General features: G+C 33.0%; 1 protein-coding gene across 6 annotated transcripts in view; it reads right to left on the bottom strand.

The window, feature by feature from the left end:
* The window catches only part of EPHA7 (EPH receptor A7), a 152,955-nt gene that overhangs the window by 92,652 nt on the left and 36,619 nt on the right, over positions 1-23,684 (bottom strand). For all 6 annotated transcript variants that reach the window (XM_004580377.3, XM_004580376.4, XM_004580374.4 and 3 more), the window contains exons 4-5: positions 9,727-9,882; positions 8,598-8,933 (exon numbers count right to left, since the gene is read on the bottom strand). In XM_004580377.3, coding sequence (XP_004580434.1) covers positions 8,598-8,933; positions 9,727-9,882 — 492 coding nt within the window. The remainder of the gene's footprint in view (positions 1-8,597; positions 8,934-9,726; positions 9,883-23,684) is intronic.

Genomic DNA, 23,684 nt, shown 5'->3' with positions numbered 1-23,684 from the left:
TTTTGAAAGAATCTTGACTGAATTTGAACTGTAATACTGCAACAAGGTGGAGGAATCCCCCATGGGGGGAGGGAATGGGGAGGGGTGGGGGAATCCCAGAGCCTATGAGATAGTGTCACATAATAAAATGTAATCAATAAAAAATAATATAACAAAAAAATCAAAGTTTATTTTGTCCTTAAGGTTTGGTAGTAAGAGTATTCTTTCTTTTTGAAATTGCAAGTCTAAATTATGTAAGAAACATTTCAAAGTATTTAAACACATGTGCAATGTTAAAACTATGTCACAAAATATACTTCATAATATGTATTTATTCACTGAATATTTATCTAACACTAAAATTTAATCATTTCCATAATATTCTGAGTAACTGGAGGAAGTCTCTTCACAGAACATTATACAAAGATTTCTTATGAATGCACTCATCAAAACGTCCAACTGCCTATTCTTAGCCCACTATGGAACAAGTCCCAGAGAAGTAGACCAAAGAAACCATCATTCTACAATACGAAGTCCAAAAAGAATGTTAAATATTCACAAACAAGAGTCACATGCAAAGAACTGCAAATATATATGAGGTATTTATGTAAAGACACATCACAGAGAAATGCAATGCTTTCCTAAAATTTGAATATGCTTGAGTTATGGACATGTTTTTTAAAGCACAATACTTTAAGTATAAAGGATCAGCAAATCCTAAGCACTCAATAAATTGTAATTTATACGCAACCAAGCTGCTTGTATTTTTGTCTATCTTTGGACAGGAGTTTGTTGAAATGCCTAAATGCTAAAAAGTCACTTTGGAGGCCTGCAACCCAAATTAGACTGCAAGTTTTAGTCTTGACTCCTCCACTTCAAAGGCATCCTACAGCACCCTGAAAAGCAGCAGGTGTTGGTATTTGTGTTCCTGATATCCACCTGAGATACATGGACTAAGTTCTCTGGTTTTATGGCCATGGCTCTGGCCCATTCCATTCCTGGGTCATGGCACTGACCTGGGACGGTCCTGCCTATTGCAAGTATCTGAGGATTGAATCAGGTGACAGATCATCTCTCTCTCTTCCTCTTTCTTCTCTCTCTTATCTAGTAAGTGTACATGTATCTGTTCTGTTAATAAAATAAAGTGAATGAAGATAATTATGTATATTTTTAAAATTAATGTTGTCTCCAAAATTCTCACATATTAAATAATTAAACTTCACAAGCTGAGTAAAGATGTTCTCTTTATTAAGCAAAGCAAATTAATTACTAAATTTCCATGGCTACTGGTGTGACTAGCATGACTAACCCTGTTTATCTAAATATTTCAGGATTACAAAATGATTGGAACTATAACAGACATGCATATTTTGACAGTTCAATGTCAGGAATTTCATTTGATTAATTTTTATAAAGCATAAATTGTGTTTGAACATTAATACTACTTATACTAAAATATTTCCAATTTTGCGCTTATATCCTTTAAACTAGTGGAAAAGAATTTTATTTCACCCTGTAAATTACTTTATTCAGTATTATTTTATATAATCAGTAAATGTTTTAGGCAAGAAATATGTTTCCATAATACTGTGCCTCTATAAAATACAAATTAGGCTTTAAATTACTGTGAATCACAAAACATGTAAATTTAAATTTAATTTATTTTACTTACAGTAGATATAACTTGATATGTGTTCACTCTAAATCATTCAAAACACAGAACTTAGTTTATTTCTTGAGAAAAACAGTCAGTTGACTCCCATTAATTCATGTCATTGAAGCTATTTCTGTCAAATAAGGGAAATGGCTTTGGGTGCTGTCTTTTTTATGTATAATTTTTTGTGTGTGTTATATCGTTTGACTTCATGGCTGTAATCATTTGGAACGTTATATAAACATTACAAATCAAAACAAATATAACACTAAAGAAAGCTTTAGCCTGGCTGAAAATTCAGACCTCGGCAATGAAAACCATAGGAAAAAGAGTCAAATTAAAAATGCACGTGTATTTTAAAAGTTTCTTAGAGAAGGGCAATAAACATATACCTAGAAGGTAAATAGCATATTTAACAATTATATATTATTAATAGATTGGGAAATAATATTTTCAGAATGTCTTCTTATTGAGTAGTTATATTGCTGACCACCAAATCAATCTGAAAATTCCTATTTAACGGATTATACAGTTAAATTATGGAAGACATTAGTCTATGATAAGATAAACAATTATTCTGAGGTAATAATTTACTTGATTCTAATAGTGTGGTTGATCACAAGGTCATTTACAGTATGAACTTTATAATGTCATACAACTCAACTTTTTAGTTATGAAATAGTATCTTATTAACATCACAAATTTACTTCCATTTTAATGATATGTGTATTAGGAAACCATTCATCAAAACCCAGTAAAACTGATGATATGAAAAAATTAGTTATTTTTAAAGAACTCCACATGCTATCTTTGAAAAAATAAGACTTAAGGTATTTTAATATTGAAATGACAGACTTTTCTGAAATTTTGTATTTTCCAAAACTATCATCTTTGTATATAGAATAAAGGTTAACAATAGCCTAGTAGCATGAAAACTTTCATTTGTTTGTTTTCAAATGAACTATCATATGCAAGACTTCAAATTACAACAAAATTAGTTATGTTACTTGCATATTTCAAAGTATCCTGTTGTTCTAAACTTTTTTTCAGTAAAGGCTATTTTCCTTTAAATAAATTTTCCCACTTTCTTTCCTTTAAATATTCATTCACCTGTGGTATATTATTGTTCTCTAAGCACAACCCAAAGCTTTCCCTCTGCATGATATAACTATCTTCTCCAGAGAGTTGAGAGGCTTCCTGCATTCACCAATGTAAAGCACTGAACAAATTATTTCTCCAAATTCTGAGACAGCTACCAGGAAACATACAGTAGTTTTCTGTCTCCTTTGAAATTTCTTTGTAAATTAACACTTCGTTACTACCAAAGGAAACCTGCAGCCAATGGACAACCAAGAAATATAAAACAGTCAACTCAGGACTATGCACAAGTGCCTTACAGACGAGAGAGCTCCAAAAACAGTCGGCAGTGGAGTTCTGAGATGGCAGCAGACCTATTGTTCCCTTCTTTTTGGTGGTGCTCAGCCATGCTGCACACTTAAATAAAACTTACGCACATTAATTCTAAATAGTGCTTCCCTGCTAGAGCCAAACTTGGGAAACTATCCATATCCACTTTGAAGAGGTTTCAGTTCTCAATTAAATTCCTTCTTTAGAGCTTCTCAGAGCACTAAAACAACCATCAATCTCACTAAAATTGCAAAGATACATGTTACACAGGTGTTAGTCATTTGTAGCAAATAATATACTATATGGTGTTATAGTTTAAGTTGCATTATTACTTAGGCCGTGTAATTATGAATGTAAAGCAGGGTATTAGTGTTCCATGTTCACAAAGCTCGTGGTTTCCTAGGAAGATGACATGAGTCCAGAGCAGTGAATTAATTCACTCTGACCCCCTTTTAATGCCAATTTTATACTTAAAAATATGAGGGAATTTTTAATAGTCTAATAAACAGCAATAAATATTTTGCTATAATCTCCATTGTATATTATAACACATTTTTATTCTATTAAATGAAACTAACAATGAACTAAAAGCTCCATTTTTATAATTCATGCTTTCAAACATCATTTAGAAGAAAATTCAAGTTCTATGAAGTGATTTGTCTAAAAATCACATAATCATTTTACTGAACATCGAATCATGTCTTTTCCATTAATATCAGAATGCTTTTTTTCTTGTTTATAACTAGCTTTCCCATTAGGTTTAATTCCGACAACATTCATTGTACAATATGTAGAAAGAACTGCATTCAATGGTAGTCACACAAGTAGATATTTCATAGTTAATGACCTGAAAGATAATTGCTAAGCTGCCTAAGTCCATTTTTTAAAGATTCATTTATTTTTATTGCAAAGTCCGGTATATATAGAGAGAGGAGAGACAGAGAGGAATGTCTTCCATCCATTGATTCACTCCCCAAGCAGCCACAAAGGACAGAATTGAGCCGATGCAAAGCCAGGAGCCCGGAGCCTTTTCTGGCTCATGCATGCAGATGCAGGACCCTAAAGCTGTGGGCCATCCATGGCTGCTTTCCCAGGTCACAGGCAGCGAGCTGGTAGGGAAGCCGGGCCACTGGGTTTAGAGCCGGCACCCATTTGGGATCCAGGCATATGCAAGGTAAGAGCTTTAGCTGCTTGGCTATCGTGCCAGGTCCCCCAAGTCCCTTTTGGAAGAGAGCACATACTATAATTTTGTATTGTCTTCTCCAATGACAAAAAAAAAAAAATGTTTAACTGTATATACAATCTCAGATTTAAAGATGGGAATCCAGAAAAAGACAGTGTTTTTTTGATGATCTGATTTTGCCAACGTTCATACTCCCAGACCATTTTTGTGCTCTGTGGAAAGAATGCAGCAGCAGTTACAAAGTTTTAAGGATGATCATCTGCTTGAGGGCCTAGGATCCATCTGGCAAAACTATATTAGCTTGAACATATATTGACTGCCACTTTTTTTTTTTTTTTGCTGTACAGCAGAATTTTTTCAACAGATACAACAAATCACTCTTTCTTCAAAGTTTGGGAATTTGTTTCCTAATGTTGTTCTTCAGCATGTATTCTATTATAGGCAGGGTTCTCATGATTAGATGGATAACCACATGCATATCTGACATAACATCTCATTAGAATCATCACTTTCTTATCCTTTGCTTCCCCTAATAGGTTGGATATACATCCCCCAATAGGCAGTGAAGTAATATTTGCAAAGTAGCATTTAAACAGACATCAAGAACATATAACTAATTCTCAAGACAGTATTTATTCAACAGAATCTTCCAATATAAAGAATAGTAATATTCATCACAATATAAGCTGAATACATATTTTCCCATTTTGAAGACACATGAGTTTCAGAAGTTTCACAGATACAGGAAATATAAAAAGTAAGTTAATTTCAATTACTTCATGTATAAAATTATCTTAAAACTTTTAGGCACCTTTTTACTTAAAAGTGCCTTTAAAATCTGTAAGTCTGATATCTGTGACATTAATCTTTATAGGTCAACACAGCTTCTAGTAAAACAAGTTAGACTGGATATATCATATGATCTCAATTAGTAAATATGAAATTATATAAAGATGAATATTCAAATATAATAAGTTCTGAATAAGTCTCATTAAAAGTTAGGATTATTGGTTTAAATAAGAATCTAATTCATGATATTACTGTTGACCAGACAATAATAATTTTTAACAGACCAAAAAAACCCCAAAATTTTCCCCTCCCAATGACATGACATAATCGCCTATTTTGTATTTCCATGATTTCCTCTCACATTGCAATCAATCTGGATTTTGCTCTGTTTTTCCTTGACACTTTCTCAAAGAGTTATATAAAGGAAAACTAATCAACACTCATTTAGCTATGCACCAAAACAGCCTTGCCATGAGAATAAAATGTTAAACCATTCTTCAACATTATTTCATTTACCACAAAGGAGGAATGTCTTATTTTATATTTATTTTGATCATTCAGCACTTAAATGATCCATACAGAAGCATAAGCCTCACCAGGGCTGATCCTGTTCTGAACGTTAGGTCGTTTACCCTCAGTGTTCACTCAGCAGAGGACAGGAGTTGTTCAGCACAGTTCCTAGCATAGCGTCTTAAGCTATATATTGCAAATTTACCAGAAACTGAACTGCAAATGTACACATTACCCTTGAAAAACTGGATGATTACTTTTCATCCTGTCTTGTCTCCACAAAAATGTACAAACTTTCAGAACAAATATTTTTATAACAAGACATTCACAGACTGTTTATGGGGAGGGCAATCCATCAATTATCCAGATTGAAAAACGCATTATTCAAGTGATTGCAGGATAAAATCAATATATAGTGAAGGCTTTGGGTTAATCGACAATGAAGGTTTTGAGAATTTTTGCAGGTTTGTTTGGAGAATCATGAACTTCGAGCATTTCAAATTATTCTCCCCATTTAGAAAAAGATGGTTACAGACGGATAGTGGGTATGTAAAATATAATGGAAAAATAATAACTAACACATCTAAAGTTTCCTCTACTAAAATAAATATAAGAATTCACACATTTATGACATTTTTTTTCTTTTTAAAACAGAAAAATCTAACAGTGTGACTTTTAATTTGGGACATAGAAACTAGGACAAAAAATGCCACTACCTGGTATGCCAAATTTGGTAGCGAGAAACTTAATTCTCGTATCCTGTGTGGCTGGCAGGCATTCGCTACCTGAATCACCACAGTTGCCTCATAGGGTTTGCATCAGTCTGACATTGAACCATGTATTGCAATATAAAATGCAAATATCTTAAATTGCTGTTGATGTTATATTGGGACTCTTAATTGACTGGGATGATATTCTACCAGCTCTAACTTCAGACCAGAAATGGTCTCCCCAAGAAACTGTTCAACCCATCTGGACAATAAGTAGCTGGACTCTATGCTTGGTATACGTTTGCAAGGAAAGAATCTTGATTGAATTTGAACTGTAATACTGCATCAAGGTGGAGGAATCCACCAGGGGAGAGGGGTGTGGGGAGGGGTGGGGGGATTCCCAGAGCCTATGAAACTGTCACATAATGCAAAATAATTAATAAAAAATATATATATAAAATGCAAATATCTTAACCAACACCTTAAATGCAGACTAACCACCCATTCCAAAAAATCTAGTTTTTGTTTTTGTTTGTTAGTTTTTTAGGCTTTAAAATGTGGTATACATTTTTGTTGTGTTAAAAATATGCTATGTATTTCACTTATTTAGAAGTTCACAATTCAATATTTAAGTTTTAATGCTTGTACAACTGTTACAATTTCATTTTTCCCACTAAACTATTTTACTAACTGATAAAAAAGAAAAGACTAATTTGTTCTCAATCAGAAGAAAATCAATACTCAAAGTTGCTTTACCTAAATGTTCTTAGACAATTTATCCAGGAATTTATGACAGATTATGACCTATTTAGCCCATGTAACTTTCAAAATTAGGCAACACATATTCTTTAAAAAGAGAGAGTGCTAAAATAGCCAATATGCCAAACTTGATTTAGAGTATGATTAGAGCATCTACAGGTGCCTTACATACAAAGAAAATGTTATGTATTGATATTAATACAATAAAACAAACATATTCTATCTCCATAGATTAAAGTTTCCATCAACTCTTCAAAACGATAGTACTGAAACAAAAAAGCTTACACTTTTCAATCCCATTGCCTAGAGTTATGACAGCAAATTTCAACACAAATATAGGTATTAATGACAAACACAGTTAACAAGAATACTAAAAGTGTAAATATCTCTAATAAAATGGATATATCCTAATATCAGCTTAATAAATTATTTATACTATTTGTCCATTATTGAAGATTTGTTTTTCTATGCTTTCCTATAATATGCTTTTATTTGGAAAATCCTATTTTAAATAATCTTTTAAATCAACACTAGAAAGAAATATTTATTATAAGAATTAACCTGCCCAAAATGGCAAGCATAAGATCATATCCAGATATATTTATATAGCTAATTTGTTAAAATTGCATGGAAATAAAAATAGATGATTAATCTGCTCCAAATTTTGCAGTAACACATGTAGGTTTAAGACAGCTGGCCAATGACGAACAGAACCTTGTTCTAAGCTCATCATGGTGGTTGAAAAACCTTGAACTCTACTGTAGCTCCAATTAAATTAACAATGATAAGGCAGTACATGACCACATCTATAACACAACACCGTTCTTGAGCAGCAAGTAATTTATGAAAGGTTGAGAAAGGTTTTAAAACTTCCTTCGGTATTATGATTTTTCTGATGGTTTTGAAAGTTTAGAATGCATGAGATTTTCTACCCAATGTGTGTTTTCCAAAATATACTTAGCTCATAAAACAAGAGCACTGGAAGACATCAAACACCAATAAGAAATTAAGTGAAAAACACTTTTAACCTAAATGACAGTTCAAAATTATAATGGTTATGCCATTTTTATGAAAGTCCCAAAGTATTTATTCCTATATTGTGGATATTGGCATAATCACAAGTCTACTAATGAATTTCAAATTCCCTCACATAATTTTAATGACTTGTAATACATTCTTTACAAAGATTATATTATGTGCAGCAACATAACTGATTAGTATTATGTTAGTACTGTCAAGTCTTTGTTCCTAATTATCAATTAGCTTATAAATATCAGCACACATTGTAAACATGTGAAAAATATCTTACATCTCATTTTACCAATATTTTTACTCTATATCTTCCAATAGAATTGTTTGTTGTAAAATAGTCAAACCTAATTTAGAATTTATCCCTTTATTCTCATTCCAAATCTTTGAAGATTTCAACGGATATAATAATACTCCAAGAAATGGGAAAACTAACAAGGAAAAGTCAACAATAAGAATAATCACTAGAAGGAAAAACTAAGCTCTGTGTATTATAGCTAAATGCTTAAACTATCCAAATAAGACTTCACATACACAGTCACATCATTCATTCAGCAAAGGCAAACACAAAACATACCTGCTTGGCCAGTGGTGATACTGACGGCCGCAAAGAGCCTCTGGGATCGGCTTAAGTCAGAAACTCCATTTACAGCTTCAACTTCAAAAGTATAATTAGCATGGGCTAGCAGGTCCATGACCGTGACATAGTTATCCTCTAATCCACTCTGTTGGGGCATGTATCCAATGTTACTCCCACAGGGAACACATTCGCCCTGCTCCCAACTGCATCGCTTACATAGAATTCTGTAGGTGACATCGTTTCTTCCCCCATTGTCTGCAGGAGGACTCCATTCCAAACTTACTGTGGTTTGGTTGATGTTAAAAATGAGGTTCTGTGGTGCAGATGGAGGCCCTTTGGAAACCAAAAATAAAGAAATAAACAAAAGTGGGGGGAAAAAAGCCTTCACAAAACAAATGAACAAAATGATCTGTGTGGAACACTAAGCTAGGGGCTCAATTATCAAAGAGAAAACTAGCTGAAATGCTTTCTTTCACATAAACATTTCATTACCTTTACTGGAAAAGCGGTATAAAAGCCTGCTTGAATTCACTTGGCAAGAGACTTTATTTATTTTCCATTTAATATGTCAAAACGAAAACAGGATAACAACTGTCTTTGTACTTTTGCCACAGTCCTTAGCTATTTTTCTTCCAAGCAATTAAAACAGAATGGCTAATGCACAGTTGTGCAGTTGTTTAAAAATAGTTTTCCTTTTCACCATATAACAGAGAATACATTTAGTCTTGTTTAATGTGCTCAAAAATGATTTATAGTAATGCCTGGAATTGGCTTTGGATTTAGGTTTCTCAAAGATTTATTAATTGAAGTACCCCAGACCTGAGATTCATTCTATTTAGTAAAGGAATTTTAATTCAGAAACCATTAATTTTTAATCACATCTCATATCCTGGTTAGACTTACTTTCTCTTAATTTTATGATTTCGATTTGATAGATGTAAAAATGCTAAAATTCATATGTAAAAATTGAACTTAATATATGTCTGTTTTATTTGGTTGCCTCAATCTTACAGGCTTAGGAAAAATCTACAAATTTCAATAGTCAATAAGAATATTCCTAAATGCTCTGTCTAGCTCAATGAAACCACACTGAGAGTCCTTCTTCACTTCATATGCATGGACTTACTTGTGCACGCAACATACGGTGGGTCTGATGGAGCCCTATAATACCCATCTTCACATTCACATCGTGAGGAACCTTCTTTATCAGAAAAACTGTGAGTTGGACAACGAGAGCACTGAAGATCTTGTGAGGAAGATTTGTAGAAACCACGGCCACAAGCTGGGTGTGCAAAACAAAGTTGGAATATGAACATGAGACCAAGCAGGCTTTTTGGAAAAAAAAAAAGTAATATTAACTAAAAATAAAATAATACATTTATTGTACGATAACATATCCTTCATGATAAAGTATTTCTTTTACATATGTCAATAACCCACTGGAAATAAAATCTGAGGATATTTATTTCAGATACTCAACAAAGACTTTATTTTGATTTCAATATAACCTGTAGATCTGCATCAGCATACCTCAGTTATCTTTTCTTAATCTTATATAAGTGTAAATTGAAGCTTTGTGTTCGATTTTGGTTAAGATGGAAAATATTTACATAATTTTAATAATTTGATTAATAAGGATGACATAAACAAGTGTCCCCAACTTTTCAACAAACTTCAAGTATGGTTTAAGTCTGTGTGAGTCATAAGGTAGGCAGCTATTCTTTATATATATATCTACAAAGAAGTTGGCTGCTGCAACAGCAACAAGGGGAAAGTCATCTAGCATAAATAGCTATTGCCCAGGTTTTCCTCTGTTGAGATTACCTTACACAGCAACTGCTCTCAAGCATGAGCTGAGAATAAAGATGACTGCTCTTATCTTTTTAGTTGCACAGATTTTGCTGTTAAACCACATAAGCATGGACCAACCAATGTCACTGGAAATTTCATCTATTTATCTTCAAATAAGAATTATCTAGCACAGTTTTCATTTTTTCATTTTCCTATTATTCAACAGTATTATATATTGAATATATCAAAAAATTCAGTGTATCCTATTTATTAAATGTGTATCTGAGTACTAGCTACCTTTAAATTTGATAATATTAGTGAATCTGACCGACAGAGACAGGCTAGTGGAAATTTAACATGCATTTAGCATTAATTTATTAGTTGTAGGCTCATTTAATATTCTTTTTTTGAGCATGATTCAGAAAATTAATTACATTTTCATTCCTGGGGCTTTGGAAGTGAGACTAGACCTATCCTTCAGAGATTCTTCAGTTTCCAGAAGAAAAGTTGAATAATTCGTTACTTTTGTCCCTATGTTGAATATTTAATGCATAATTCTCCTGTTTTTCAGAACTCAAAATCACCCCTTGGCCTTTAAGAATTGAACATCGTTTTGTAGAAGATACAATACTCATAGCTTAGGAAATATCTAAAGGTATATTATATACCTTATAGTAGATTAAAATTTATGCAAAAATACACCCAAGTCATTGTAAATACAGGATTCATTGTCATGTCAGAAGTCACTCTGAGTTGAATTCTCAATTTATTTAAGACAAAAGAACTCAGAAACATATTACAGAAGCATAAAGCATCCTCACACATTCTCACCAGTGGTCATCACCAGTGTAAAGCACATATGCAACAATGAAGATTGAGAAGATAACAAAAAGCATCATATCTAGAGATATGTTGTTAACCCATAAAATAGTATCAAGCACTGGTAATTTCTAGTTTGGATTTCTGACAATTAAAATTCCTTCTATAATTTCCACTGTAACTTGCCTTATGTATAACAAAATTCAAAGATCAGAAGATGACACCCCACAAAACAGACAACATAACCTGTAGCTTAAAACATTTGGGCTGAGAGAAGCAGAAAGAACAAAGGAAAGAAAAGAGGAAGCTAGGAAGGTAGAACAAAAGGAACAAAAGTTTTGCCCAAGGAGTGCTTAGCAGCCAGAGGAAAGCTGTTGATCAAGTGTTTGATCACCCTGGAAGTTACAGAGCAAGAACATGAGCGACCATAATCTCAGCATAATTTGACCGTGACTAGGTAATGCTTCCACAGTTGAGAGGCAGGCAGCAAAACCATACCTACTAATAGAATCTCTCAGAATCTCACCCTCCATGGCAAACAAAGACACTACATAAATATTTAATGCCACTTCTCTCACAAGTCAAGCAGTGAATATCTCGTTCAGTTCAAATTATTTTTGGTAAATATGATGCTTAATATAGAAAATCTAAAACTTTCACCCCTCAAGTTTCAGATTAAATTCTATTATCCTTTTAACAAATAGAAAGCAGATTTTCAATGAAATAATTCTGTTTGTATAGGACAAAATTAGATTTAGAACATAGGACCACTGATATCCACATGTGAGGCTACCAGACTTTACTGCTGAATGAGTTAAAACTTGGTACTTGCTACTGGGTCTCAAGGGTTTCAGCAGCTATAAGTATATATTTTCAATGGTTCTCTGTTATCTTCAACTGTAATATACTTTTCCAAATTTAAAGCTATTATTTTAATTTAGAAAACTATGAAATAATATCATAGCACACCTTAGGAGGATATATGAAATAGGCATTCTCAATTTCACTATGAATCTTGGCACTGATGATGTCTCCAAAATTATAGAGTAAAAGTACAACTATGATTAAATAGATAGCAGCAATACCGGAAAAATATGGTAATAAAAGTCTTAACATTTTTTCTTTGAAGTAATATTTTGTCTTACTTCAGTTAATATTGCAAATTACAAGTTACAGCAAACCAGTTTTCATTTAACCTCTGAGGAAACTATCAATTTAGCGCTATTAAAAATAAGTGCAAAATCTTTGGAGCAATGGTGTCAGGAGTAAAGCCAAGAACAAGTGAAGACAAAGGCCCTACCTCCTAGGATAACAATGAGCCGTTCAGTGGTTGGCTTAGAAAGGAAGGTAACTGATGCTCTTAAAATCAGAAATTGTGATAATGTATCTACATGGAAGTGTTGGAGTGAAATGCTCATTGTGATAAACTTGGTTGAGGCATCGAATCATAAGGACAATTTGGTGAACTTTCAATTGTTCCAGAATAAGCCACATAGAAACCTAGGCTTCTCTTATACACACGTCTGGTTTTCAGAAAACACCAGTCAAAATCTTTGAGGCTAAATGCCTTCTGAAATTTCAAAGATAGATTATTTTATCCATAATTTTGAATTATGCAAAAAAAAATTTTCTAGGAACAGACCACAGTTTTAATACTCCTCCTTCATAATATCTCAAAGTATTCAATAATACTTAAACAAATTTTAATAGGTATTTAATAGGTATTTTAATAGGTATGTTCTGGTAAAGTCAGTTGCAATAACAAACATAATATTTTAATTTCTAATCTTTTGATTTTTCTGCTTTTTAAGTGGCTGTTGTTTTTCAAGTGTTTTGCTCTTTACTGATGAATTTTGAGGATATGAATTAACTTTGTTTTAAATATTTAATCACTTTCCTAAAAATAATCTTTTATATTATTTTAATAATATTTTTAATTTTTGCCACAAAGGCCTGGAATTCTGCCTCTCTCTCTCTCTCTCTCTCTCTCTCTCTGTCACACACACACACACACACAATTTTAAAAACTACCCAATGTTCAATAAATTGCCATTTATCTTTATGTCAAACAATTAGGTTAAATGAAACTCAGACTTGCCATAGGTTCATGGCTTGTATGGGTATACTTCAGGGCAAACCTATCTGATCACATTGCTAAGCAACCTCTTCCAATAAGCTTAATCTCCTAGCAAATTCACAAATCTCTAGTTTGTTATTGTTGGGGAAAAAAGAATTCTGGATTTGTGTTTAAAAATAAATAATCTATTTTTGAAAAGCGGAATTACAAAGAGAAAGAGAGAGAGGGAGAGGGCAAGAAAAGAGACGGGAAGGAAAAATTTCCGGCTACTGGTGTACCCCCTAAATGGCTGCAACAACCATAGCTGTGCCAGACTGTTGGAATTCTACCAAAGTCTCCCATGTTGGTGGCAGGGGTTCAGGGTTTCATCCACTCTTGCTAATTCCCCATGCACATTTCCAGGGAGCTTAATTAGAAGTTGAGTATCTGGGACTTCAACCATCACTCCAACATGGGATGTTATTGGAGTCAAAGGTGGTGGCTTAATCTGTTGGGCATCCAGGCCCAAACTCTCATATCTTAATGCACTAATTATTACTGGAAATTTTAAGCTTTCACTTCTATCTCACCTTAGATATTAGGCTACTGATAATCCACATTTCCATCAGCTTTGCGGCTGCACGTTAAAAAGATAACACTAATGTCCTAATTCTATCACAACAACTGAATCTTAATTAAAATTTGGATACTTCCTTATTTTAAAAATTATTCAGATGCTCAGCACCAATGTCTTAGACATTTTATTTTTTTCACATGGTCAAAGCTTCCAAGAATGTGTAATAATAAAATACATCCACTATATGATACCTGAAAAAAATGAGATGTCTATAAATTTCATAAATTATAATTTAAGAATAAAATGAAAACCTAGTATAAACCAGTTAAAAAGTCAACTAAGAATCTAAAACGATATTCCTCCAAGGAAGCTAAATGAAAGTATTTAGCCTGGTGATGGAGAAACCTGCATCCCATGCTGGACTACCTACGCTTGATGTCCAGCTCTGAATCCTAACTCCGTTTCTTGGTAATTCATACCCTGTAGGGCAGTAGTTGTGCCTCAAGCAATCCGGATCCATCACTGACATGAATGAATAGGATTCAGACTCTAGTCCTGGCTCAGTGAATTCTGTTAGGGCCACCGAGGGCACTTTTGAAGTGAATTTGTCATGGACCTCTTTGTGTGTCTCTTTCTATCTTGAAGCCTCTACGTAAATAACAATAAAATGCCCAATGTCATTAGCATGAGCAAAACATAAATAAAAATGATAAAAAAAAGCCACTTACATCCTGTAAGATCACAAAAATGAAAAAAATACCAAGTTTAGGACACAACATAGAGACTACAACTCTCATGATGAGAAGTATAAAATGGGATAAACCAGTATAAAAACAAAACAAACAAAACTAAACAAAGCAAACAAAAAAATCTGCCACTTCCCCCGAAAGTTAAATATTATTACCATAGAATCCAAAACTCCATTCTCAAGTCCATGTCATAGAGAAACTAAACATATACACAAAGAAATGTACAAAGTATGGTTATCCAAAATAGTAAAAAAGTGAAAATAACCAATTGGTCATCAAATAATGAATGAATAAAGGCAATGCAAATTTTTTTTTACCAACCAAATGGAGTCAAATACTAGCACACAAAATAATATAGATTACCCTTGGAAAATAGGTTATTGAGAGAATCCAGACGAGGCAAAACGAGAGTCAGAAAGTAGATAGTGGGCCCAGCGCGATAGTGTAATGGTTAAGGTCCTTGCCTTGAACACACCAGGATCTCATATGGGTGCCGGTTCTAATCCTGGCAGCTCCACTTCCCATCCAGCTCCCTGCTTGCGGCCTGGGAAAGCAGTTGAGTATGGCCCAAAGCTTTGGGACCCTGCACCCGTGTGGGAGACCTGCAGGAAGTTCCTGGCTCCTGGTTTCGGATCGGCACAGCACCGGCCGTTGTGCTCACTTGGGGAGTGAATCATTGGACAGAAGATCTTTCCTCTCTGTCTCTCCTCCTCTCTGTACATCTGCCTTTCCAATAAAATAAATAAATCTTAAAAAAAAAATGAAAGCAGAATAGTAGTTGTGGGGAAATGGTACGGTGAGCAGAAATGACAACAGACACTTAATGGATGTAGAGGTTGTTTGGGAGATGACTGCAATGTTTGCAGTGATGTTTATAAACTCTATCAAAAAAAAAAGAATTTCATACTTTAATCATTGATCTGTATGGTAAATGAGTTTTATCTCAATTAAGGTGTTGCAAGAGAATTCACTACTAATGTACTCTTGAACATTTAAGCTGTCAGAGATTAAGAAAAAATAGCAAACTTTATCTACCTATGTTAATTTGCCTTTTTAACACATGATTTATAATCATACATCATTACATGGCTTTGTTTTACCATAAGAAATGATTTAAATTATTCAGATATTAGAAATGTATTATTAACCTACTGATTTTGCAGTTTCCATAATTCAGTATGTACTTTTGGGTTTCACAAATAGCAATTTATCTTTTATCTTAGTAACAGCTTTATAAATTAAAGAAATTCTTATTAATACTAACCTTATGAAAAGGGACATTTTTGGTGTTATTATTTGAAAAGTGAATTGTAACTAAACATCTGAATCCATCTTAACCATTTTTACTTTTTACCCACATGGATTTGCCATGCAAGGGTTATTGTTCTTCCCAAACCCTCTTCACTTTCCACATGTGCTAACTGAATACAAAGAGATTCAGCTTCCTCAGGTTTTACCCCCTTTCCAGACCTGTGATTTTTAAGTAACCTTTTTTTTCTGAAGGAATTATGTGTGTCTGTGTGTAAAATATGAAGCTTTGCAGATGTTTCCGGCCACAGGTATGCAGCTGGAAAAAGTTTATTAATTATGAACTATAAGTGAATTGTTCAGTAATTTAAACACTCTGGGCTTTAATATTATTGTAGAATCTACATACATAGTTAGAGATTCTAATGAATGCTCTTATTTTATTGATTGCAGATGGATATTTTACTTAATTCAAGAAAATCCAGTCTGTTTCCATAGGAGCTTTCAAATATTTGTGTTATATTAATAGCTATACTTCTTTAAGGCAAAGTGGAAAACACAGCTTGTCGAAATAGTATTCCCACTGCTCAAGGGCTGACCTCATCTTGGATGAACAGATTCAGAATCTGTGTTTTAATCCTATTGACAGTGCCTCAGTGGGAATAATTACAAAAGTCCACCTGAAATCCAAACCTCCTGTCACTGATACCTTGAGTTTTTACATTGAGAATGAACAGTGGACAGAAAAAAAAAAACAACAGAAAGAAAAATACATGATGTAACAAACACATTTCAATTTGTGAAGCATTGTCCATACTAAAGTACAACTAACTTGTAACATTAAAGAATTAAACCACATAGAATATAACATTTCTAACAGCTTCTCAAGTGACTGAAAATAATCGGGACTTGTAAAACTAAGATAATAAATTCATCTCATAATATATACACGAATGTGTGATTGTTGTATATTATTGTGTACCTAATATTTTATCAGCAATATATAGTAAAAGGGAAATACGTTAAATAAAAATTGTTTAAGTATTTTTAAGGTTTATAACGTAAAAGGAAAGTTCTATGAAACTATGTTTAAAATTAAATGATCAGTTCAGGGTTTTTAAAGAATGTTATTAGGGACTGGAGTTAGAACACTGTTTGTTTTTTATCAAAATAACAGTGTAATTTTGAACCAATCTTGTTATAATATTCAGGCTTTTTTGTCTTCTCTCTATTCTTTACAAATAGTAGGTTTGTGTTAAAAAGGCTACATGTATAAAAGTGAACTTTAACTCAAAAGATTTGTGTTAAAACCCACTGCAAAAGTTACTAGTGTATAAAAAAGCTCTCTCAATTCATATGAAATTCAGTTTTTTTTTATTTCCTTGTAATTAGCTTTAAGGTGTTGTAGACTGATTCATTAATTTTATATTTCTGTCTACAAATGATGGCTATAACAATATATCTTTAATCGACTACCTAGCTATTAAACTTGTACCCTACAATCATTTTAACTGAGATAGTAAGTAATAAGTAATCCTTAATATAAATGTATATATTTCCATTACCCCCACAGGAAGCCTTACATTAATGGCATCATAGGCCATTCCTTTCTAAATGTGGTTTTGATATCACTCTAGTTTTTACTTGTTGTTTTTATTTTTCACTCTTGATAAACTTTGAGTCACTTCCCTATTACTAGACGTGTATGTAAAGCAGAAATGTAAAGTATTTTTAACCAAATATATTTGAAGGATTCATTCTCTGTTAAAATAGTGTTGGTGTTATGTAATTAGTCAGTATGCAGGTATTGAGCCCCAAAGATCTAGCTGCTAAAAAGTGAAAATGATATGTCTACATTACTTTTTGATCACAAGTTTCAAACGGTATGAATAATTATTTTATCATGAATTTAAGCTAATTAAAATTTTGATATTTCAGAGGAATGTGTATAAATTATAATTATTATGACTTAATTTGTATCACAATGTGCCTCATTATCCCCCACTTCCATACTGAGATATCTGGAAGTCACCTTTCCTGCCAGCGTTGTAGCACTTCATCAACGTGAACTGAGAACACTCCTCTGTGCAGGCAGACGTGCAGGAAATGTGTGTAGGGACATGTTATTGACCAGTGATTTTTAAACTGCAGAGCTTTTTATGGCAGTTATTGGCTTGTTTCTCATTGAGGCTAATTGTGGATCTGGCAATACAGAACATTTTGAAATGGGAGGTTATTTCAAGTTCATAAAACTTCAACTCAGCGAGGAAAATGTATTATATTTAATAAAGTAAATGTTTTTGGATCATTTCAAAAGAATACATGACTCATTGATGATTCCCTTACCCTCCTTAATGTATATGCTATAATCTGCATATTTGTAGAAAAATTGCTTGTAAAATCCTAATATAAAAGTAAGCAATAAGTTCATGTAAATTTCTTAAAGAGCAGCCTTTTATGCCTTTTATACAAAACAGCCCAAGATATGGGCATTTCACCATCATTTTTCAACAATAATTTGAAAAAATGATTAAACCACAGCAGTCAGCTCAAACAATTTTTTCTGGCCATTTTGTGAAGACTAAGTTTTCCTTATTTAGTCACTTATAAAATGTGAATCAATACAAAGTCGTGTGAATCAAATAAGCCTAAAGCAGTTTAAGGCAGTTGGCACATGTAGGGAAATGAATAATCATTTCTGTTCGTGGAAATTTTTCTGGAGATCATCAAGAAATCATTTTACCCTGAAGCATGACATTTTAAAAAAGATGCATGAGGACAATGAGAGTCACTCAGTCCTTAATATTTAGACTAAAAGAAAGCAGCAAGCAGAATAAGCTCTGACAAAAGTGACACTATGGAGCCCAGTTCTTCTTTTTTTAAGGAGCCAGTTTAAAAAAAGATCCCACACACCAGAATGTGAATACACACATCCACATTCTCAAACTTTCATACCTTCTCACAGAACACTTAAACACATTTACACATAGTTGTAAAATGGGACTGTAAGTTATCGGTAAACATTATCTGACATGATTCAAATATTTTCTTTTTCCAAATAACAGAAAAACAGTTCCCTGTTATTTTTTTATTGATACATCAGCAAATAGTTTCAAACAGATTTAGCCATGGCCTATTAACTTTGTATCTATAATATTTTGCTAAAAGTAAATGCAAGGACTAGTAGATTAATATTTGATTACACTTTCAGGTAAGCTTTTGAAAAAAAAGCAAATAACATATGTAAAATGTCACACTATATGAGAAAAATTCAAAAGAAACGAGCTTTCTCTTAGCTCTTTTTAAAAATGAAGAACTCATCCTTTAAGACACATTCAAAAGTTCTGACGCCTCCATATTTTCTGACCTCATATGGCTACACAGAAAAACAACTTTATTTTGCATCACGTGCAGTAATTTCAGCATTCGCACTGCCATAATCCTTCCTTCGTGTGTGTATCCTCTGGCTCACTGTGAACTCCTCAAGTCATGGTCGTAATATATGTATCCATGAATTTCTGAAGCCAAGTTTAACACTCAGCAAATAAGAGGTTAACCTATTGGATGGGAGAATGAGGAATCTTTCTTTTTCTCACAGTGTTATGCATTTGGCAATACCATCTCACTTACTACAAGTTAATTCACTGACATCATCTCGTGAACTTGTCATAGCGTTCAGCGGGTGCTTCTGATGCAGCACATTGTTCATAGCAGGCAGTGCGTCCCGGCTATCACAGCAATGAGACACATCTCATGAACTTTCTTGTTTAAGAGAGTCCTCTGCTGCACTATACAGGTGGACAGCTGCACACCACATTTACATTAACAGGAATATGTAAGCATCTTTAATACAGGGATATGAATAAGCACACAAATGAGATGGAAAACCTTCATGAATATAACTGAACTATCTTTCATAATGGAATTGAGAGGGAAACACTACACTGTGAATTAAAAAAAATATAACAAACATCATCATTGTAGGGTTCTTTTCTAGGTGTAAGAACTGAAGTTCAATTCTCTGAAATTTTAACAGATCATTTTTCTTTAAGTGCAAATAACTGAAAATGCAAAACAAAAGAATCTTCCTGTATCACATTACTTAGAATTGCCGTATATCAATCAGTACACTATAATTTCACTTTTATTGATAATTTGGAATTAGGCTACAATAAAATTAATTCTTACAACTGATTCTTCCGTTGGGAAACACAAAATACCCAGGATGCTTGATGCAGGAAAAAGTCACTTCAATTTATTCCTTACTGTATTACATATTTTTAGAACAATCATTATGAAATAAAAGTAAAAATAAGTGCAGTGGGCTTCGACACTTTGTTTTCTTTCATTATGAGCACACACCTACCACACATATAAACACACACTCCCGTGAACATTGTTTTTCCCTTCCTTTTTCATACATCTAAGAACAAAGAACTCCTTTGATCTATATGAACTATGATGTAACTAAAAGACTGAAACTGACTCATATGCAGACATATTATTCACTTTTTTCAAATTAAAACCTGAATGAAATAAAGAAACCTAGGTAAAATAATAAATTATCTCAACATTAAGTTTTAACTACGAAAAACTATTGAAAAAATGCAAACATTTAAGATTCAACACCCATATTTGCATATATTATCATCTGAAATAAATGAAAAATGAAAATGCTGCTTTTTCATGTAAAATGATCATGTAAATAGCACATTTCCAAATAAATGAAAATCTTACACAGAGAAAGATACACTAGAATATACTGACTGATAAGCTAAAATATATTGCTTATATACTGACAGCATATCACAACCTCTTAATTGATTAGCATCAAATTGCTCCAATCCCTGACTAAAGATATGGGAACATCAGTTTATAGTAATCAGGACACAGAAAACTGGAAGGGGAAAAAGTATAGTTCAATGACTGCATCCAAATGAAGTGGTTAAGAGCATACAGAAAAGGCAGATGACAGATTGCTAAGACATACTGTCACAGATGGATACCATGTGGAAAGGGTCAGACAACATTTCGAGAATACATTGTTTTCAACATGCAAGTTGAATTTCCCCTTTTCATGTAAATGTTCAAAACAGTGGTATGAAAACTAGTTGTACATGTGTCTAAGTAAACAGAATTTCTAAAAGTCAAAGAGTAACTGACTTATCTGTATGTACTTCAGAAATGACCATGTTATTTGTGAAATAAACACTTTGTGGGTAGAGGAACACCAATGGGAAATGAGCATCTCACCCTGAAATTTCCATTGTGCTTTCATTTCATCACACCGAATGTGGCAAAACAAGATGAAGGGGAAACTTTCCCCACTTAACACTACAAGGAGTGTTCTAACCTTGTACAAAGGTGACTTTTTTGCCATTTTCATTATGATTATTTTGTAGTTTAAATGAGGAGCCATTTTAAAAAGAGGCTAGAAGGTGAATACTTTCAAGGTATAGATATCAAAAGAGTATGCTGAGATACAGTTTCAATAAAGATTTTAAAATTCTTTGATTTTCTCCAGAGTGAAATTTTACACTAATCATAGAAAGAGCAATAAGCACTATAAAGCATAAGCAAAATTAATATTTTGAGGAAATAATTATTGATGCATTACTCTTTATTTATCTTCATTATATAATTTCCTTATAAAATTTCCAGTAAAGTAATGTTAAATAGTATGCATCTTGTTAACATTTTTAAATAGTAAGTTTTCATGAAATCTGTTCAGTACCTAACTGCAAAGCACTGCATTTGGAAATCTGATTTCCAAAATGTTATGTATTTTGACGTTTTCAAGAATTTTGTAATTGTTGGAAAAATTCATACCTTGTCTTTACCATAGTATCTACAACATGATTCATGTTTTTAAAATTAAACTACATCTTCCACTATCCTTTGAAATGGGAACGATGCACCAGTCACTTCTGAATAAAAGCATACATAATGACACTAAGGGCACAAATTTCTTAAAGAATTTTCAAAATATATATCTAGTTAGGAATACATGTTAACTATTAAAATATTTAATTGCAATGCATAATTATGAATTAAATATATAAAGAAATATGTATAATACTTATATATCTTTGTAATGGGATTACAGCTTCAGTATCAAAAATCAAAAATATCATCAGCAGAAAGTCTGAGCAATTATTCTCAATATTTTCATAAAAAACAAGTGCTCCATATAAAATGTTTTTTCAAGAATTTGGTCAAGCAAAAATATGATTTCTTAGAAAGGATGAATAACATGGTTAAACTTCTTCAAGCAGTATTTTGGCAGGTCAGGTAGCAAAGAATCTACTAGAGCACTTTGAAATCATATTTTCAAATATATCTTTGGAGAAACATGACATACAGTCTCAATTTTGCAATAATTGCATATTCTAATCTGATATTTCTGTGATCTGCTATGCAATTACCAAAAAAAATGGAAAATATGATGATGTAAGCTAATTTAATGACAGGATTTAAGTGGTAGTATAAAAAATTAATTGTATTTTAGCTCTGAAGATTCACAACCATTTCCAAAGTTACTGCTGTACAATGACAAATTTTATACTACACATGTCAATTTCCTTTTCTTCTAAAGTGTTCTCTTCCATGAAGAATCACAAGTGAACATAAACATGACATTTACTGATGGATTGATAATTTTGCATTTTACAAGTTTGACAAATGGTAAAAAAAAATAGTGTTATCAAAAACTATTTTACATAAAAAATAACATATGAAGGAAGAAAAATTTTAAACGCTGTGTCCCTCTGCTTACTAAATCATCCAATTAATTTTCAGAGAGAATCAACAAAATAGTAATGTATAAAATACCAAAAAAATAAAAGAATCATGGAAGAATATAAAGTTTAAGATTTACAGGGAATGCACAAACAATATGAAGTCACAAAAGATTTCTTAAATAAACCAGGCTCAAATGTAAAGATAATTATATCAAGAAGTATGTTAGGTGATGCTGAAATTCCCCTAGTAAAAGCCATTTCAAGTGTATTTGTTAAAATTTCAAATTTTAAATATCAACTTAATGAATCCATGCTTGAACTCTTGTTCAGGCAACCAAGTCCATCCTATACTTTTCCTTTCCTCTGATTTAACAGTATAGAATCTAAGTACACAAACTCTCTCTCTCTCTCTCTCTCTCTCTCTCTCTCTCTCTCTCTCTCTCTCTCTCTTCTCTCACTCTCTCTCTCACTCTCCCTTGCATGTGCCTCTAATAATCCTTACATTCATTTTCAAAATAGTTATCCTACTGGTAAATTGCCAAGCATGTTTCTTTATATTTCACAGGCGCTAAGCCACTGAACCCCCCCCCCCCCAAAGTGCCACATCTCACTAGCAAATTTTGGACGTTGTTCAACATGTTAACACAAAATCACAGGAACTTATATCTTGTGATACATCTGTATGGATAAGAAAACATTTATATGCCTGGTATCATGGCTCCCTGTAACATCTGCACCATATCAGAGTGTGTTATCTAGCTAGCTGTGGTGTTATCCACTCTGATTCTGATCCATCTCCCTGCTAATACATCTGGGAAGCACGTGATGATGCTGTAAGTGCTTGAGTTCTTGGCATCCAAATGAGAGACAGAACGGAATTCTCTCTCTCTCTCTCTCTCTCTCTCTCTCTCTCTCTGTCTCTCTCCCCCCTTCCCTCCCTTCATCCCTCCCTTCCTCCCTCTACAACCATCACCTTTCATCCCTCTGTCCCTTTAATAAATGGATACGTAAACAAAAAATATCTATAGAGTAATATAGCAGAGACATGCAGAGTGCAGTCTGTGGAGCCAAACACCTGGAATTCAAATCCTAAATTCAAACACA

The sequence above is a fragment of the Ochotona princeps genome, chromosome 1, assembly GCF_030435755.1.
Source record: "Ochotona princeps isolate mOchPri1 chromosome 1, mOchPri1.hap1, whole genome shotgun sequence".
Classification (NCBI taxonomy): Eukaryota; Metazoa; Chordata; class Mammalia; order Lagomorpha; family Ochotonidae; genus Ochotona; species Ochotona princeps.
The sequence above is the reverse complement of the archived record's forward strand: the minus strand, read 5'-3'. Positions and strand labels throughout refer to the sequence as shown.